This window comes from Bufo gargarizans, chromosome 1 (genome assembly GCF_014858855.1).
Source record: "Bufo gargarizans isolate SCDJY-AF-19 chromosome 1, ASM1485885v1, whole genome shotgun sequence".
Classification (NCBI taxonomy): domain Eukaryota; kingdom Metazoa; phylum Chordata; class Amphibia; order Anura; family Bufonidae; genus Bufo; species Bufo gargarizans.
In genome coordinates, this window is record NC_058080.1 from 457,583,934 (window position 1) to 457,602,407 (window position 18,474).

At 42.4% G+C, this 18,474-nt stretch overlaps 1 protein-coding gene across 1 annotated transcript in view; it reads left to right on the forward strand.

The window, feature by feature from the left end:
- CFAP95 (cilia and flagella associated protein 95) overlaps positions 1-18,474 on the forward strand; it is a 72,700-nt gene that overhangs the window by 43,024 nt on the left and 11,202 nt on the right. The window contains exons 4-5 of the mRNA XM_044272855.1: positions 4,881-4,949; positions 15,263-15,323. Coding sequence (XP_044128790.1) covers positions 4,881-4,949; positions 15,263-15,323 — 130 coding nt within the window. The remainder of the gene's footprint in view (positions 1-4,880; positions 4,950-15,262; positions 15,324-18,474) is intronic.

Here is an 18,474-nt window from a genome sequence, read left to right on the forward strand (position 1 = left end):
GGCTGGCCCAGGCCAAGGCCTTGTCCGAGAGCAGCGAGATCAAGAAGCCCACCTTTGATCTCTCAGTAGGAAAGGCATGTGGCAGCAACTCGAAATAAATGCCCACCTGATTAAGGAAACCTCGGCACTGAGTTGGCTCTCCCCCAAAGCGCTGTGGAAGGGGGGCAGAACCGGTCATACCCCGAAACACCGCAGGCGCAGCAACAGGTGTCGGGGTAGACTCTGGCGCAACAACCGGAGCGGCAGTAGGAGCGGGCCCAGGAGCGACAACCGACCCATCGGCAACGGAAGCTAAATGAGCCGTGCGTTCAAGCAGGGTTTGCAACGCCACAGCGAACCGACCCAACAGGTGATCCTGCTGATCAAGTCTGGCAACCAGCGTAGGTAGCGAGGATGGCCCTGTACCGTCAGAATTCATGGCTTGGTCCTAATGTCATGGAACCATGAACCAGACGTACAACAAGAGATAAGTGGAAATAAGAAGGCTTTATTGAAAATCAAGCTGTAAGGCAAAAGTCCAAACGGATGGCTAAACCGAAGCAGGGTCTTGCGAAGCCAGAGGTCAGGAACCAGAAGGGTAGTCAGACGAGGCCTGGATCAGGAACCAGCAGGGTAGTCAGACGAAGCCTGGATCAGGAACCAGCAGGGTAGTCAGACGAAGCCAGGATCAGGAACCAGAAGCAGCAGCAGTCTTAGAAGCATGTGAACACAGGAGGACCAAGCAAGGAACTGAAGCCACAGACCTCCTATATATGTGAGCTAGGCATCCAGCTCCTCCCAGTGGGAAGGAGAAGCCGCAGGGTGGGAGGCTACAAGAAATCCAGAAACCAAGATGGCCGCCAGCACATGTCAAACGAAGGAGGCAGCAAGAAGGTAAGACCATGACAGTTTTGATTGCGATTGCGTTCCGTTGTTCAGTTTTTATCGCACAGGTGCAATGTGTTTTGCATGCGCGTGATAAAAAACTGAATGTGGTACCCAGACCCGAACTTCTTCACAGAAGTTCAGGTTTGGGTTCAAGGTTGTGTAGATTGTATTTTACAGAATGCATAGTACAATAGGGCTGGAGGGGTTAAAAATAAATAAATAAATTAATTCACCTTAATCCACTTGATCACGCAGCTGGCATCTATTCTGTCTTCTTCTTTGAGGAATAGGACCTTTGATGACGTCACTGCGCTCATCACATGGTCCATCACATGATCTTTTACCATGGTGACGGACCATGTGATGAGCACAGTATCGTCATCACAGGTCCTTTTCCTGTGCACAGCAAAGATGAAGACAGAAGAGAAGCCGGGCTGCGCGATTAAGTGGATTAAGGTGAGTTAAATTATTATTATTTTTTAACCCCTCCAGCCCTATTGTACTATGCATTCTGTATTCAGAATGCTATTATTTTCCCTTATAACCATGTTATAAGGGAAAATAATAATGATCGGGTCTCCATCCCGATCGTCTCCTAGCAACCGTGCGTGAAAATCGCACCGCATCCGCGCTTGCTTGCGGATGCTTGCGATTTTCACACAGCCCCAATCACTTCTATGGGGCCTGCGTTGCGTGAAAAAATGCACAAAATAGAGCATGCTGCGATTTTCACGCAACGCACAAGTGATGCGTGAAAATCACTGCTCATGTGCACAGCCCCATAGAAATGAATTGGTCCGGAATTAGTGCAGGTGCAATGCGTTCAGGCCCCGTGTGAAAGGGGCCTAAATAAATTGCAGAAATGACCTACCGATGATGCGTAGTCACCTCAGGAGAACCGTATACCCCTTGGGGTTGTATGTTTTGGGACTTCTATAATTTCTTTCTATACTTATCTTCCACCCAGTACTGTTCCTCCTTCCCTCAGGAGAACCACACTTTACATTGATATGATCCATTCTGTATGTGAATTCAATAAAGATTGATGTATTTTTGAACTATAGTGACTCATGTTTCTCTATGTAGGTTAATCTGTTGATTGCTCGTTTTTGGGGGTTTATTGAGTTTAGATTGGGGGTTAACATTTCTCTCATGTTGGGTAACCTTTTCGTTACTATCTATATAGGAGGTCTAATCATTTGTGCTGATTGCTAAAGAAGGACAGGACCGCTTCATTACTGGAGTGTTTACCCCCCCCCCCCCTTCCCCCTTCCTTAACAGGCCAATATTTCAGCAGTTTCAGCAATGGGCCTATCTAGCTGCAAATAAATTAATTTCTGAGCCAACCTACTTGTATTTGATATAGTTTTTCACAGGACACCTTAGACCTTTATTTTCTGCCATTAGATGACATATTTTATTTTATTTTTTATATCTAAGGAAAAAATTTAAAAATGATGAAAAAAAATTATATTTTTCCTTTTTTTTTTTTATGTTACAAAAGGTATCACGACAAAACATTTCTAAAAACATTCCCGTACGCTTGTACCCTGAAAATGGACGCTATTTGTGTAATTTATCTACTGGCTGGGCCCACCGCAAGACTTCAAGACTGCAGCGCATTTTGGATTTTGGCAGCCTAGTTTTCTTTTGCTGGTTCTATGGCACCATACTGCCAGAAAACTGTTGTACAGCGCCAAAACGTTACAAGCCCCTTCAAAGTGACTTTTTTATGTTGTTCCCTTAAGGCATTCATCTTTGGGAAATTTGGACATTTTAAGTGTTTTTTTTTTTTTTTAAATGTTATAAATGCAAAAAATATGCTTGCGTTTGTATATTTTACGCAGAAATTCCCTCCCCCTGCACCGTTATACTAAATATAGCTGAAACGAATACCTCGATTTATTTTAATTTTTTAAAATAAAAAAGTGTGTGTATGTTTTACACACACAAATTCTACTCTACTATTGATAAAAGTAATAAATATATACTTTTTTTATGAATGAAAAGGTGTGTATGTGTGTGTGTACTAGTAACTATTGCTATAACTTTTTATTTTCTGTGTTTCTCTTTATTAATTGTTTAGGAATTTTTTTAAATTATTTATACTTTTTTTTTACTTTTTATTTATTTATTAGTGAATTACCCTGTTCCTGCCACAGCCAGGACAGGAAGGGGTTAAATCAGTGACTGCAGGCAGTTAATTTTACAGCCAGCAGGGGGCACTGTAACTTCAAGAAGAGTGCTCTCCACTGGCTTCTAAATTGTACACTGCGATGGGTCCTTGTAGCAGGGTGCTAGAAGGATGCAACGCTTGTGCTGGTCTCGGCACTCCTCACCGTGACGAAACTGTTTAATGACAACGCAGTCAAAGCTATCCGCGCCACAGAGTGCCGGCAGATTGCGATGTAACCCATCGCTTTTATACGTCGGGTTACAGATAAGAGCCTACCGTCACAACATATAAAGTCATGCCGCGGTAGGCGTTTTCAATGGGATAGCACTGACAAAATGAAAATGACAAATAGCCAATAATTGTTACATGTTTTCCTTCTGAATATTGACTTAGGGTATTTTCAATTTCACACTAGGGTTTTTCTTTTCCGGCATAGAGTTCCGTCACAGGGGCTCTATACCGGAAAAGAACATGCATTCTGAATGGAGAGTAATCCGTTCAGGATGCATCAGGATGTCTTCAGTTCAGTTGTTTTGATTGATCAGGCAGAAGAGAAAACCGTTGCATGCTACGGTTTTATCTCCGGCGAAAAAAACTGAAGACATGCCTGAATGCCGAATCCGGCATTTTTTCCCATAGGAATGTATTAGTGCCGGATCCGGCATTCAAAATACCGGAATGCCGGATCCGTCCTTCCGGCCTACGCATGCGCAGACCGGTAAAAATTTTAAAAATATTACAAGACGGATCCGTCTGTCCGCATGACAAGCGGAGAGACAGATCCGTCCTTGCAATGCATTTGTGAGACAGATCCGCATCCGGATCCGTCTCACAAATGCTTTCAGTCAGCGGCAGATCGGCGGATCCGGCGGGCAGTTCCGACGACGGAACTGCCCGCCGGATCACACTGCTGCAAGTGTGAAAGTACCCTTAAAGGTTGTGAGAAGTGCAAAGATATTGATGACCTATCATCAGGATAGGTCATCAGTATCAGATTGGCGGGGGTCCGACACCCAGCACTGCACTACCCCTTTCAAAAATACCACTTTTGATGGAAGTGTCCTTTTAAAGGCTTTTTATTTATATTTATTTCTAGTAATTAAAACCAGATAGTGAAACATTCTTTTCTTTTCTATTTTTATTTTGTGATTGCTTAGATTTTTTTTTCTTCTACTTTTTGGGCATTCTTATGGCCATCTGCCTGAAATGCTGCTTACTTTATTCAATAGCAGTTCAACATAAAAAAAACTTGATTTAAACAATAATCTGATGGCACATTCCCTTCAAGCCAGGGGCAGATTGGCCATAGACCCTACAGGGAAATTTCCCAGTGGGCCGATGCCCCAGGGGCCGCCTAAGTCCACCTCTCTACTGCTGGCCGGGTACATAATGAACTCTCAACAGTAATTAATGCTGTGAGAATCAGGTACTCATGTACCCAGCCAGCGATTGCACATGCCCTCCTGAAGTCAACTGTTGTGGCCCCACCTCCTAGGTCCCCTGCTCCATAGATAACTGCATAACGATAGTAGCTATTGATGGCCACCACAGAGGGTCAGCTTTTGGGGCTGTATATTGTGCTACACTGTGTTATTTGGTTCTGCTGGGATGGTATTTTGCACTATAGTATGGTTGACCCTGCCTACTGTTAATTTGGACCTACCTACAAAATGTGGTCACTTAAATTTTTTTTCCAGAGCCACTTTAAGTTCTCATACTGCCCCTGCTTCAAGCAGTTACAATACTGAACTGATACATGGACCCTGGAAGAGCCTAGTATTCTCACATAGATGACACAAAGTGAAATGTATAAAGTTTAATGTCTGTATCTTTGTAGGCCGACTGGACTTCCAGATAGTGGATTTGGAGCTGTTTTGCCACATCATAGTAAAGATCATAACAAAATGTAAGTGTTAAAATGTCCTATTAAAAATGTTTTTTTTACATTGTTTTTCTAATTCAGCAACTTCTCTTATATTCTTTTCATTAACAAAATGCGTCTTCCCTTAACCACCTCAGCCCCCCTAGCTTAAACCCCCTTAATGACCAGACCACTTTTTACAATTCTGCACTACACTACTTTCACGGTTTATTGCTCGGTCATACAACTTACCACCCAAATTAATTTTACGTCCTTTTCTTCTTACTAATAGAGCTTTCATTGCTGGTGACATTTTTACTTTTTTTATATTAATCGAAATTGACCAAAATGTTTGCAAAAAAAATGACATTTTTCACTTTCGGTTGTAAAATTTTTCAAATAAAACTACATTTCTATATAAATTTTTCTCTAAATTTATTGTTCTACATGTCTTTGATAAAAAAAAAATGCAATAAGTGTATATTTATTGGTTTGGGTAAAAGTTATAGCGTTTACAAACTATGGTACAAAAATGTGAATTTCCGCATTTTGAAGCAGCTCTGACTTTCTTAGCACCTGTCATGATTCCTGAGGTTCTACAATGCCCAGACAGTAGAAAACCCCCACAAATGACCCCATTTCGGATAGTAGTCACCCTAAGGTATTCGTTGATGGGCATAGTGAGTTCATGGAAGTTTTTAATTTTTTGTCACAAGTTAGCGGAAAATGATTTATTTTTTCTTTTTCTTTTTTTTTCTTACAAAGTCTCATATTCCACTAACTTGTGACAAAAAAATAACATTTTACATGAACTCACCATACCCCTCACGGAACACCTTGGGGTGTCTTCTTTCCAAAATGGGGTCACTTGTGGGGTATTTATACTGCCCTGACATTTTAGGGGACCTAAAGCGTGAGAAGTAGTTTGGAATCCAAATGCGTAAAAAATGCCCTGTGAATTCGTAAAGATACTCTTTGGAAATTGGGCCCCTTTGCGCACCTAGGCTGCAGAACAGTGTCACACATGTGGTATCGCCGTACTCAGGAGAAGTAGGGCAATGTCTTTTGGGGTGTATTTTTACATATACCCATGCTGGATGAGAGAAATATCTCTGTAAAGACAACTTTTCCCATTTTTTTAATACAAAGTTGTCATTTTACAGTGATATTTCTCTCACCCAGCATGGATATATGTAAAAGTACACCCCAAAATACATTGCCCTACTTCTCCTGAGTACGGCGATACCACATGTGTGACACTTTTTTGCAGCCTAGGTGCGCAAAGGGGCCCAAATTCCAATGAGTACCTTTTAGGAGGGCATTTTTAGGCATTTGGATTTCAGACTTCTTCTCACGCTTTAGGGCCCCTAAAATGCCAGGGCAGTATAAATACCCCACATGTGACCCCATTTTGGAAAGAAGACACCCCAAGAAGGTATTCCGTGAGGGGCATGGCAAGTTCATAGAAGATTTTATTTTTTTTGGCACAAGTTAGCGGAAAATTATTTTCAATTGTTTTTTTCTCACAAAGTCTCCCTTTCCACTAACTTGTGACAAAAAGTTCAATCTTTCATGGACTCAATATGCCCCTCAGCGAATACCTTGTGGTGTCTACGTTCCGAAATGGGGTAATTTGTGGGGTATTTATACTGCCCTGGCATTTTAGGGGCCCTAAAGCGTGAGAAGAAGTCTGGAATATAAATGTCAAAAAATTTTATGCATTTGGATTCCGTGAGGGGTATGGTGAGTTCATGTGAGATTTTATTTTTTGTCACAAGTTAGTGGAATATGAGACTTTGTAAAAAAAAAAAAAAAAAACAATTTCTGCTAACTTGTGCCCAAAAAAAAAAAATCTTCTATGAACTCACCATGCCCCTCAAAAGTGATCTTTTTATAGCGCCGCAGCGATTTTACGGATCCGTGGATCCGCAAAACACATACAGACGTCTGAATGGAGCCTTACAGGGGGGTGATCAATGACAGGGGGGTGATCAGGGAGTCTATATGGGGTGATCACCCCCCTGTAAGGAGTCTATATGGGGTGATCAGGGGTTAATAAGGGGTTAATAAGTGACAGGGGGGGGGGGGGTGTAGTGTAGTGGTGTTTGGTGCTACTTACAGAGCTGCCTGTGTCCTCTGGTGGTCGATCCAAGCAAAAGGGACCACCAGAGGACCAGGTAGCAGGTATATTAGACTCTGTTATCAAAACAGAGTCTAATATACCTTTTTGGGGTTAAAAAAATCCCATCTACAGCCTGCCAACGAATGATCGCCGCTGGCAGGCTGTAGATCCACTCGTTCACCTCCCGATCCTGTGAACGTGCGCTCCTGTGTGCGCGCGTTCACAGGAAATCTTGCCTCTCGCGAGATGACGCACCGGCGCGTCCAGGAGAAATAACCCGGCCGCCTGCAGGACGCAATCCTGCGTTAGGCGGTCGGGAGGTGGTTAAAGGGTTTCTACCACCAGATTTTGAGATTTTTCGCTGACTGACACTAGCGATCTGCTAGTGTCTGCACTACCTAACAGTGCTCTTGTATCACCTTTGTCTGCTGCCGTTAAGCTTAAAAACATACTTTTATTGATATGCAAATGAGCCTATGTGCCCATGTGCTATGGGGGCGTCTTTTCAGCACCTAGAGGCTCCGTCTACTCACTATTTCTGACGCCCACCGCGTCCCTCCAGCCCGCCCCGCTCCTCTTGATTGACAGCCAACCTCGCTCCATCTCGAATTCCAGCGCCTGCACCGTGCACTTCTGTAATCGGCACAGGTGCAGTGACTGTTGGACCGCAGTGAAGATGTCGGCGCAGGGAGCGCACGGCGCAGGCATTCGAGATGGAGCGAGGTTGGCTGTCAATCAAGAGGAGCGGGGTGGGCTGGAGGGACGCAGTGGGTGGCAGAAATAGTGAGTAGACGGAGTCTCTAGGTGCTGAAAAGACGCCCCCATAGCACCTAGAGGCTCATTTGCATATCAATAAAAGTATGTTTTTAAGCTTAACCGCTCCAGACAAAGGTGATACAAGAGCACTGTTAGGTAGTGCAGACACTAGCAGAAAAATCTCAAAATCTGGTGGTAGAAACCCTTTTCTTTATGCTCGCATTAACTTTGATTTGGACAACATATTTTGGAAAGATGGGATACTTTATGATAAGCTGACCCCAGTAGTGTTCCAGTAGGTCATATCTGGGAGCATTTGATATACAGCAGGGTGGATTTGATTTCAATCAAACTGATTTAAATCACTAGTCAGTAAGGCTTGATTTAAATCACAGTTTTCTACATAAAGACTAATTCTTGCTGGTGTAACTTATAATATGCAAGTAGATGAGGATTTTTAGAATAACAACTTTTCATATTAGTTTGATTAGGTTGATTCTGTATTCATAGGTTTGTAGAAGTTAGGATTAAGGTATTTTTCTCAACTCTGTCCATGTTATAACATGTTTGCTGTGAAGAAGAGGCATGTGATCTCTGCTGAGTCAAATTTAGTTTTGAGAACTGCAAAAGTAAACCAAGCATCTGTGATAATATCTTGTAGGCAGAGAAACTGCCCAATAATCTTACAAAAACCTCTGGAAGAGCATGACATTTTGAATGGATTAATGGTATTTATTTACCCAAAAAAATAAACATATACTGCCTTATTCTACATAATTAAAAAGCAAATCTCTATTTCATGATGGAATAACCTTTGGATGGTAATATATTTTCCTCAAAAAGCATTTTATATAAAAAAAAAATCTGATTTAAATAATAAAAAATCCTATTGAAAATAAAAAAAAATCTGATTTTTTAATATTTTTTTATCATGGATTTTTATCCCCCCCTGATATACAGTGTATACTGGAAAATTCTATAACGTTTAATAAATAAAGAATAACCTGGATTTGCTTTGAATGAAATAACCCTTACAGTACTACTACATTTGCTTCTACTTTATAAGACAGGTAATAGAGGTATGTGTATGATCAGAATCACTGCAGACTTTCAGGACTTCCCACTTATCTGTTCATTAAAGGGGGGTTTCTAATTTGCATCAATATCCTTAAAAATAATCATTTATAAAGATGTAATTTTGTAATGTAGTTATTTATTGCTCCTATCTCCCGCTCTGGGCTGTGGTCACATGACGCTGTCCATGCAGCTCCTTCATATTTCCTGTGATGTTATGTCCATGGGTGTGTCAGTGATAGGGGAATCAGCAGAGAAGATGTCCCACGGCGCATGAAACCATCCAATAGTTTGAATCAAGGTTTTTATTCAGCAAGTACCATCTTCTCTGCTGATCCACGCATCTTCTGAGGGACCCCAGGCATCCCTGACCAGAAGCACCTGTATCCCTGGCTGCACACCATCCGTTTTTGAGGGGATCAAAACAACCCCAGATGAGCTTACACTAGAGTTGTGCCTACACATAGCACAATCACACAAGGTGAGCCTCCCGTGTGGAGACACTCTCTCACTGTATACATAGGAGCTATATACTAGCTGGGTGTTAGGGGCAGTGATAGGGGAGTGTCTATGTAACTAGCTGGTGGGAGGAGCTATAAACTAGCTGGGTGTTGTTAGGGGCAGTGATAGGGGAGTGTATATGTAACTAGATGGTGGGAGGAGCTATAAACTATCTGGGGCAGTGATAGGGGAGTGTCTATGTAATTAGCTGGTCGGAGGAGCTATAAACTAGCTGGGTGTTAGGGGCAGTGATAGGGGAGTGTCTATGTAACTAGCTGGTGGGAAGAGCTATAAACTAGCTGGGTGTTGTTAGGGGCAGTGATAGGGGAGTGTCTATATAACTAGCTGGTGAGAGGAGCTATAAACTAGCTGGGTGTTAGGGGCAGTGATAGGGGAGTGTCTATGTAACTAGCTGGTGGGAAGAGCTATAAACTAGCTGGGTGTTGTTAGGGGCAGTGATAGGGGAGTGTCTATATAACTAGCTGGTGGGAGGAGCTATAAATTAGCTGGGTGTTGTTAGGGGCAGTGATAGGGGAGTGTCTATGTAACTAGCTGGTGGGAAGAGCTATAAACTAGCTGGGTGTTGTTAGGGGCAGTGTTAGGGGAGTGTCTATGTAACTAGCTGGTGGGAGGAGCTGTAAACTTGCTGGGTGTTGTTAGAGGCAGTGATAGAGGAGTGTCTATGTAAATAGCTGGTGGGAGGAGCTGTAAACTTGCTGGGTGTTGTTAGAGGCAGTGATAGAGGAGTGTCTATGTAAATAGCTGGTGGGAGGAGCTATAAACTAGCTGGGTGTTGTTAGGGGCAGTGATAGGGGAGTGTATATATAACTAGCTGGTGGGAGGAACTATAAACTAGCTGGGTGTAGGGGCAGTGATAGGGGAGTGTCTGTCACTAGCTGGTGGGAGGAGCTATAAACTAGCTGGGTGTTGTTAGGGGCAGTGATAGGGGAGTGTCTGTCACTAGCTGGTGGGAGGAGCTATAAACTAGCTGGGTGTTAGGGGCAGTGATAGGGAATGTCTATGTCACTAGCTGGTGTGAGGAGCTATAAACTAGCTGGGTGTTAGGGGCAGTGATAGGGGAGTGTCTGTCACTAGCTGGTGGGAGGAGCTATAAACTAGCTGGGTGTTAGGGGCAGTGATAGGGAATGTCTATGTCACTAGCTGGTGTGAGGAGCTATAAACTAGCTGAGTGTAGGGGCAGTGCTGGGGCTGTGGTAGAGAGAGGAGTAGTGCATCATGGGTTTGGTTGGATACAGAGCAGGAAGTGCTACATATAAGATGGAAACAAACCAGAGTGAATGGTTTGCATGGTGAAAATAGGTCAGAAGAATCCAAATTGAAAAAGCATGGGAAAGATGTACATGAAGTAAGCAACTACTTGAGCATATCTGTTAAAAATCATAGTAATCCTGTTAAACTCCTTTAGGGCTAACCTCCCTTACAGAGAATCTGTCACCTCTCCTAAATTGATTTAGGAGATGCTTATTCTCCTCAGGAAATGACTATTCCACTTAATTTTTTCTCCTAACTCTACGTTGTTCTGCTCCTCTGTTATCCTCATAAAAATGTATGAATAAGCTGACAATTGTGTGTTGCCATTCCTGTGTCAGAAGAATAATTGAATGGCAAAACACAGTTCTAAGGAATAATGCCCCAGAATTGTTGTATTATGAGGTATACAATTATTCACCGAAACAGACATCTCAGAAGAGGTGACAGGTCCTGTGTAACATAGTGGAAATATAGGTTTGATATTGTGAACCATGTCTTGGAGATTAGCAGCTCAGAACAACTTTGGAAGTGGGTTGTTTATGATTAGCTGATACATTTAATATGCATATGCCTTAGGTTGATGCTATCAAAATATTTAATTTCCTTAATATTATTGGCATAAAACATTAGCATGCAAACCCTCTGAAATAATTATTCAAATAATCATAGGGATAATACATTATAAATCTAATTTATTGCTAAAGTCCGCATTATAAAAAAAAACAACCAATTCTACCTATTAAAACTAATTAGTGCTGATTGTCCTATAAAATGTTCTGGGCAAGACAGATTAATTGAAGACCATTTTCATCTGTAGCTTCTAGCCGCAAGAGCCTTTTTAATATCTGCACATAAAAAATATTTATAGATGTGTAGAGCCTATGTGACTAAGGCTACTTTCACACTAGCGGCACGGACCTCCGGCAGGCTGTTCCGTTGGGTGAACAGTCTGTCGGATCCGTCCTGCCGCTAGTGACCATGTGCCCCCGGACTGCCGCTCCGTTCCCATTGACTATAATGGGGGCGGTGCAAAGTTCCGGCGGAGGCACGGCAGCGCACGGCGAGAGGCTGCTGGAATAAATGTCGGACATGTCTTAGTTTTATTCCAGCAGCCTCTCGCCGTGTGCTGCCGTGCCTCCGCCGGAGGTCCGCCCCCATTATAGTCAATGGGATAGGAGCGGCAGTCCGGGTGCACATGGTCACTAGCGGCAGGGCGGATCCGACAGGCTGTTCACCGACGGAACATCCTGCCAGTGGTCCGTGCCGCTAGTGTGAAAGTAGCCTAAGAGTAAGGGTACTTTTACACTTGCGTTGTTTGATTCCGGCAGGCAGTTCCGTTGCAGGCAAACTGTATGCAAACGCATGTCATTTTTTCTTATTAGAATCCTGATCAGTCTGAAAAATGCCTGCTCAGTCAGAAAAATGCATTGCAATACCGGATCCGTTTTTACGGTGTCATCCGGCAAAACGGATCCGGTATTTATTTTTTTCACATTTTTAAAGGTCTGCGCATGGGCAGACCAGAATACCGGATCGTTCAATGCAGCAATTTGAATGCCAGATCCGGAACTAATACATTCCTATGGAAAAAAATGCCATATCCGGCATTCAGGCAAGTGTTCGTTTTTTTGGGCCGGAGATAAAACCGTAGCATGCTGCGGTATTATCCCCGTCCTGAAAAGTCAAAACGACTGAATTGAAGACATCCTGATGCATCCTGAACGGATTGCTCTCCATTCAGAATGCATTAGGATAAAACTGATCAGTTATTTTCCGGTATGGAGCCCCTAGGACGGAACTCTATGCCGGAAAAGAAAAACGCAAGTGTGAAAGTACCCTTAGTATCAAAGGGGAATGGTTATGTTTTTTTACTTTATTATTTTTAGAACAGAACACCATATCAAAATAATGAAATCTACATCTACTTGAGTGTATTATGTCATAAATAATAAAAATTTCCAATCGTTATTAAACAAGATGATCCCCTGCTTGTGAATAGAATGTCAAAAAGGAGGGAAATGTAAAAAGAAATATAATGAGATTAAAAAAGAACACTAAATAAAAAGTGACTTCACCAGCCCTTATTACCATTGTCCCACTAAATCCAGAAGATACTGCCGTCATTCCCTTAAAAATGTAAACAAGAAAAGTAATGTAGGCCCTCATTCTTCCGCCAAAAAATCTAATATGATACAGATTTAAAATGAATCCAATTTAAGGGCTACGGACACCTGTTTTTTTTACTGTTCATTTTCTTCCAAAATGCTAAATTAAGCAACTTTCTAAATTATCTTCTGCAGAATGTGTGTAAGCCCTTCACCTAGCTGCTGGTGCTGCACAGCACTGATGCTGTTTCTGACAGCTATCTCTGTTCTCCCACTCTCTTTTCTTGGTGTTAGAGATAGAAGAAGGAGGTTGTACACAGCTATCAAAGTAGCCCTAAATTAGATCATTTTAGATGCACTCTGTTGCTCCAAATCAATGTACCCCCAAGGGGTTAATATCCACGCGTGGTTGAGAGACTAGACACTGACACAGAAGTTGGTCAAAGCAATCTCTAACTTTTATTACACAGAGTAAGTGGTATATGTATCTTCAGAAAAGGACAGTACTTTCTGAGGCCCAGGCATTATTTCATTGGCTCAAAATGAAGAAGAGATAAGAGAGAGGCGATAACACCCTGGCTTCTGCGCACTGGCCACTACTTTGGAAAGTGAACTAATGTAAACATCTGGTTATCGTCGCCATTTTGTAATGGAGTTTATCCTAACAAGAATACTGCATACGTCATGTGTGACACTTCAAGGAGGTTCTTCTCTATAGGCAGTGAATAATAGGTATATATCATCAACCCATATAATTGGCTTATGCATTCCTCCACAGTCTATATGACTCCCTTGGGACACCTGTACAAAGATTAGAAAACAGACGCTTCTCACAGCACAGCCCTTTGCCCCCCCCCCCCCCTCTTCTCCAGTCTTGTAACAAAGAGGGGGGTGGGAGACACTTGAACAAGAAAAAGTTAACTCATTACAATCCTAGAGATACAAAATATAGAATAAAATTCACACATCTTTAACACAGCAAATGTGCATTAGAAGGAGAGAAAGAAACCAAGAAGGGCAGCTCACACAGGTTGTAGATGGGGAGCAGAGCACACACCAGGCAACAGGAGAAGACAGCAGCATCCTGGAAACACAAATCCACCATGTATTACTGTGAGGGACACGTCTACATGAGAAAAGCTTTAAACTAGGAGCAAGTTGCAAAATGAAAATCTGGGTATCTGGAGAAATGGATATTGCAGAATGAAACTTAGTGTAACTTTTAATTAAAGATAACCACATTTGCAATCATTTTTTTTATGTCAATGGTGTCTGTATACTTTAAGTACTGGCATTAGCAATAAATCAAAACAATGGAGCACATAAAAAATATACAAGCCTGATGCAGAGAATAGCACATGCACTTGTAGAATATTCAGACAGGCAGTGATGGGGTTTCATGACTGCTGCTGCCAGTCACTGGCCTCAGTAGTCACATGTGCAAGCACAAGATGTCACTACAGTGTGGAGGCTACCACGCTACTCAGTCTGCACTAATGTTCCTGATATTCTGAATATTGCGCTGTAAATATTTTTGGGTCATGTCAAGAGGCTGTGTCTTTAAAACTGATAATGAGGATGAGTTACACTAAGGCCACTAGATAGTGAAGGGACATAAGTAGCTGGGAGGAAGAATTGAGGGCAATTTTGTGATAGTAGACTACCTGGTGATCCTGCTGAGCACAGCTCTTGGGTTGTAGGTCCCGGGGAGCAGGCTCAAGCATCAGCAGTCAGGACCTGCTTGGATAAGAAACTGTTGGTCCTAACAAAAGAAGTTGGGTCATAGAGGTGGTGGAGAGTCAGGCAGGTCACAAGCTGCCAGTTCCAGAGAGAAGTGAGAACCACCATTAGAGACAGTGTCTTAATTGTTGTTATAGCTAGAGATACTGGCGCACAGCGGGTTTGGAACAAGCAATCTCCCTCTGCCACAGCACAGATTCTAACAAGTGCCGCCACTGTGTCCCACATTTTCCGATATTGTTTTACACTGTGAATTAAGTTGTGTTTCTGCATTTAAAGGGGTTATCCAGGAATAGATAATGATCAATATCACATGGATGGGGATCCGAGTTACAGCACCCCCTGCCGATCAGCTCTGGTGAGCGCTGTTGGCTCCCGACAGTTTTCCAAGCACAGTGCCGCACGTTGTATAGTGGTTGTGCATGGTATTGTAGCTCAGCCCTATTGACTGAATGGGGCTGAGCTGCAACTAGGCCATGTAACTGACGTAGGGTGACGTCTCATGGCCTAGTAAGATGGCGCAACGCCGATGGAACGTCCAACCTCTGCTAACAGCTGACCGGCTGGGGTCCCAGATGTCGGACTCCCGCTGATCTGATATTGATGACCTATCTAGAGAATAGGTCATTAATAGTAATTCCCGGATAACCCCATTAACTCCTGTGTCAGCTGCCATTTTTATTCTCCACTCCCTTGCAGAACTGTTCCCATCAGACCCCTTTCCTTCACATACCACTGACATCTTACAGTGGATTACCTAGCTGAATTTCAATCTGCTTCTCTTTTAGGCATCTGGATACAACTTATGGTGTTGATTATAAGACCCCTTTTAAGTATACAACATATTCAGTAAGTACCATCGTCTTTTCATTAATCTTCTTCAAGTATTTATATGCAGGAATGGGTAAGCAAGGAGTCTACTGAACCTCGGCATATTTCAGAGAGAGACCTCCTGACATGTTGGAAAATCTCACTGCAATGGACCAATCTACTGTTTTTGTAGGAAGGGCTTAAAACCCTACATGTCCAGGAGAACAAAATGTGCAGTTTTATCCCCATTAAATAACCCTAATTTTAACATAGGAACACTCAGGGGAGTATCTAGAAATGACTGGGCACCATAGCTACTTCCCCGCAACCCCATCCTTCAATCCAACCCCACTCCTGCAGCTAGTGAAGATCGCCCACACTTGCTATACTCCTTCCCCCCCCCCCCCCCACTGAATCATATAGCAGGTCTGATGGGGGTCTAGCTATGGGCTGATATAAGGTCTGATGGGGGTCTCACTATGGGCTAATATACGGTCTCATGGGGGTCTCACTATGTGGGCTGATCTGAGGTCTGATGGGTGTCTCACTATGGGCTGATATAAGGTCTGATGGGGGTCTCACTATGTGGGCTGATCTGAGGTCTGATGGGGGTCTAGCTATGGGCTGATATAAGGTCTGATGGTGTTCTGAAATGAAGGGCTGATGTGGTGTTCTGATAAGGGGGTCAGATGTGATGTCCTGATATGGGGGCCTGATCTGATGTCCTGATATTTATGGGGGTCTGATCTGAGGATCTGATATGAGGTCTGATGAAAAAAAAAAAAAAATCTTATTTTCCTACTCTTAAACCTGAGGTGCGTCTTATAAAGCGAAAAATACTGTATATTCATATATTAAAACATAATTTTTCTCAGCAATTCGGACACATGAACATGGGACAAACACGGATGCCTTCAGCTGCCAAACACACATGCAACAGGTCAGCCATTTTGATAGGTACAAATCTGCTGACAGATGCCCTTTTATCTGAATGATTTCCTATAAACTATCTAACAATCTGTTCAGCTCCTCCTGCTCTATAACTTGGTGCCTGCCAATGAGACACCATGTTCAATGGGACAAGTTATTTTTATTGACAACCTGTCAACACGCAATTCAGTGCCATCTGCAGGCAGCATGTTATATAGAAGGAAAAGCTGAGCAAATTGATATATAGTTTTGTAAGAAAAGATTCAGTAAAACTTGTATTTTATACATAAGATTTATTTAAAGTCTCAGCTTTTTCTGACTTAATTGTTCATGGGGCCATATCATAAATGACTGATAGCGTTCCTTGTGAAGTGTGTATACAGAGGTACACGTAACTGTCAGTCACTAATACACGGTGGAGGTGTTATCAGTAATTTATAGCATTCTCTGTGTAAGTGTGTATACATAGCTGTCAGTCACTGATAGTTGTACATGGGGAGATATTATTAGTGACTGATAGCATTCTCTGTGTAAGTGTGTATACAGAGATAGCTGTCAGTCACCGATAGTTGTATACAGAGGATTGTTATCAGTGATTTATAGAGTTCTCTGTGTAAGTGTGTATACATAGCTGTCAGTCACTGATATCTGTACATTGGGGAGGTGTTATCAGTGATGGCATTCTCTGTGTAAGTGTGTATACATAGATAGCTGTCAGTCACTGATAGCTGTACACGGGGGAGGTGTTATCAGTGATTGATAGCATTCTCTGTGTAAGTGTGTATACATAGATAGCAGCAAGCTCTATTTTGTGTGTTTTTCATGCAACGCAGGCCCCATAGAAGTGAATAGGGTTGCGTGAAAATTGAATACATCCGCAAGTGTGGATGAGGTGCGATTTTCACGCACGGTTGCTAGGAGACGATTGGGATGGGGACCCAATCTTTATTATTTTCCCTTATAACATGGTTATAAGGGAAAATAATAGCATTCTGAATACAGAATGCATAGTAAAATAGCGCTGGTGATGGATCATGTGATGGACCATGTGATGAACGCAGTGACCTCATCAAAGGTCCTATTCCTCACAGATGAAGACAGAAGAGAAGCTGGGCTGCACGAACAAGTGGATTAAGGTGAGTTTAATTTTTTTATTTTTTATTTTAATCCCTCCAGCCCTATTTTACTATGCATTCTGTATTCAGAATGCTATTATTTTCCCTTATAACTATGTTATAAGGGGAAATAATACAATCTACACAACCTTGAACCCAAACTTGAACTTCTGTGAAGAAGTTCGGGTCTGGGTACCACATTCAGTTTTTTATCACGCGCGTGCAAAACGGTTTGCCGCAATGCATTCGGACCTTATCCGGACACACATTTGTCTAAAAGAGGCCTAAGTGTTCCATGTTTTTCACCACTAGAAGCTGCTAAGGAACAACTGGAGTAGCAGACTGGAAAATGAAGAAACATCTGCGATAAGAGTGTGCACAGTCAAAATATTCCAAGAAGCTAGATAGCTATTCATTTTATTTTCTGGCAGCATCCAGGCAGTTATCTTCTGTTCAGAGCACAGTCTATTTGTATATGCATGATGTTCGCACACAAGGGCTGATTGTGCTGTCTCGGCCACACAAACTGCTGGAATCAGATTTCCTATTTTAGCGCATTAGAAAAGCTACTATAAATAATCCTAATAAAATATTCTTCTCCATGCTCTCTGGGTAAGTATTCTGTACCGAGCAGTCTAACCGAGATTATTCTGTATTGACGGAACAGTCAACCGTATATCTTAATAATAGGGTCGCGATTATGGGAGCTGCTATGAATTACTATGAAGCATGTAGACAAGGATGGTTGATGATTGCCCCTGCTTACTTATATACAGTATAATCATCATTTGTATGTAACACAGGCTGTAGAAAGATACACTGGAGAAATGCATCTAGAGCTGATAGATCTCAGGAAATACATCAGCCACGTTCACTAAACTTTAAAAAATATTTGAAGGGGGTTGTCCAGTGTCCGATATTGATGAACTATCTTCAGGATAGGTCATCAATATGAGATCGGCCGGAGTTCTACTCCCGGCACCCCCGCCAATTAGCTATTTCAGAAGCCCTTGTATGAGATCTGCATTCTCTTCAGTGTTTACCTGCTGGCAGCGAGCAGTGTTAATTATAGCTCCTCCGTCCCGTTCACTTGAATGGGTTGGGGTGTAACTACAATTGGTCTGTACCGTTCAAATGGATGGGAT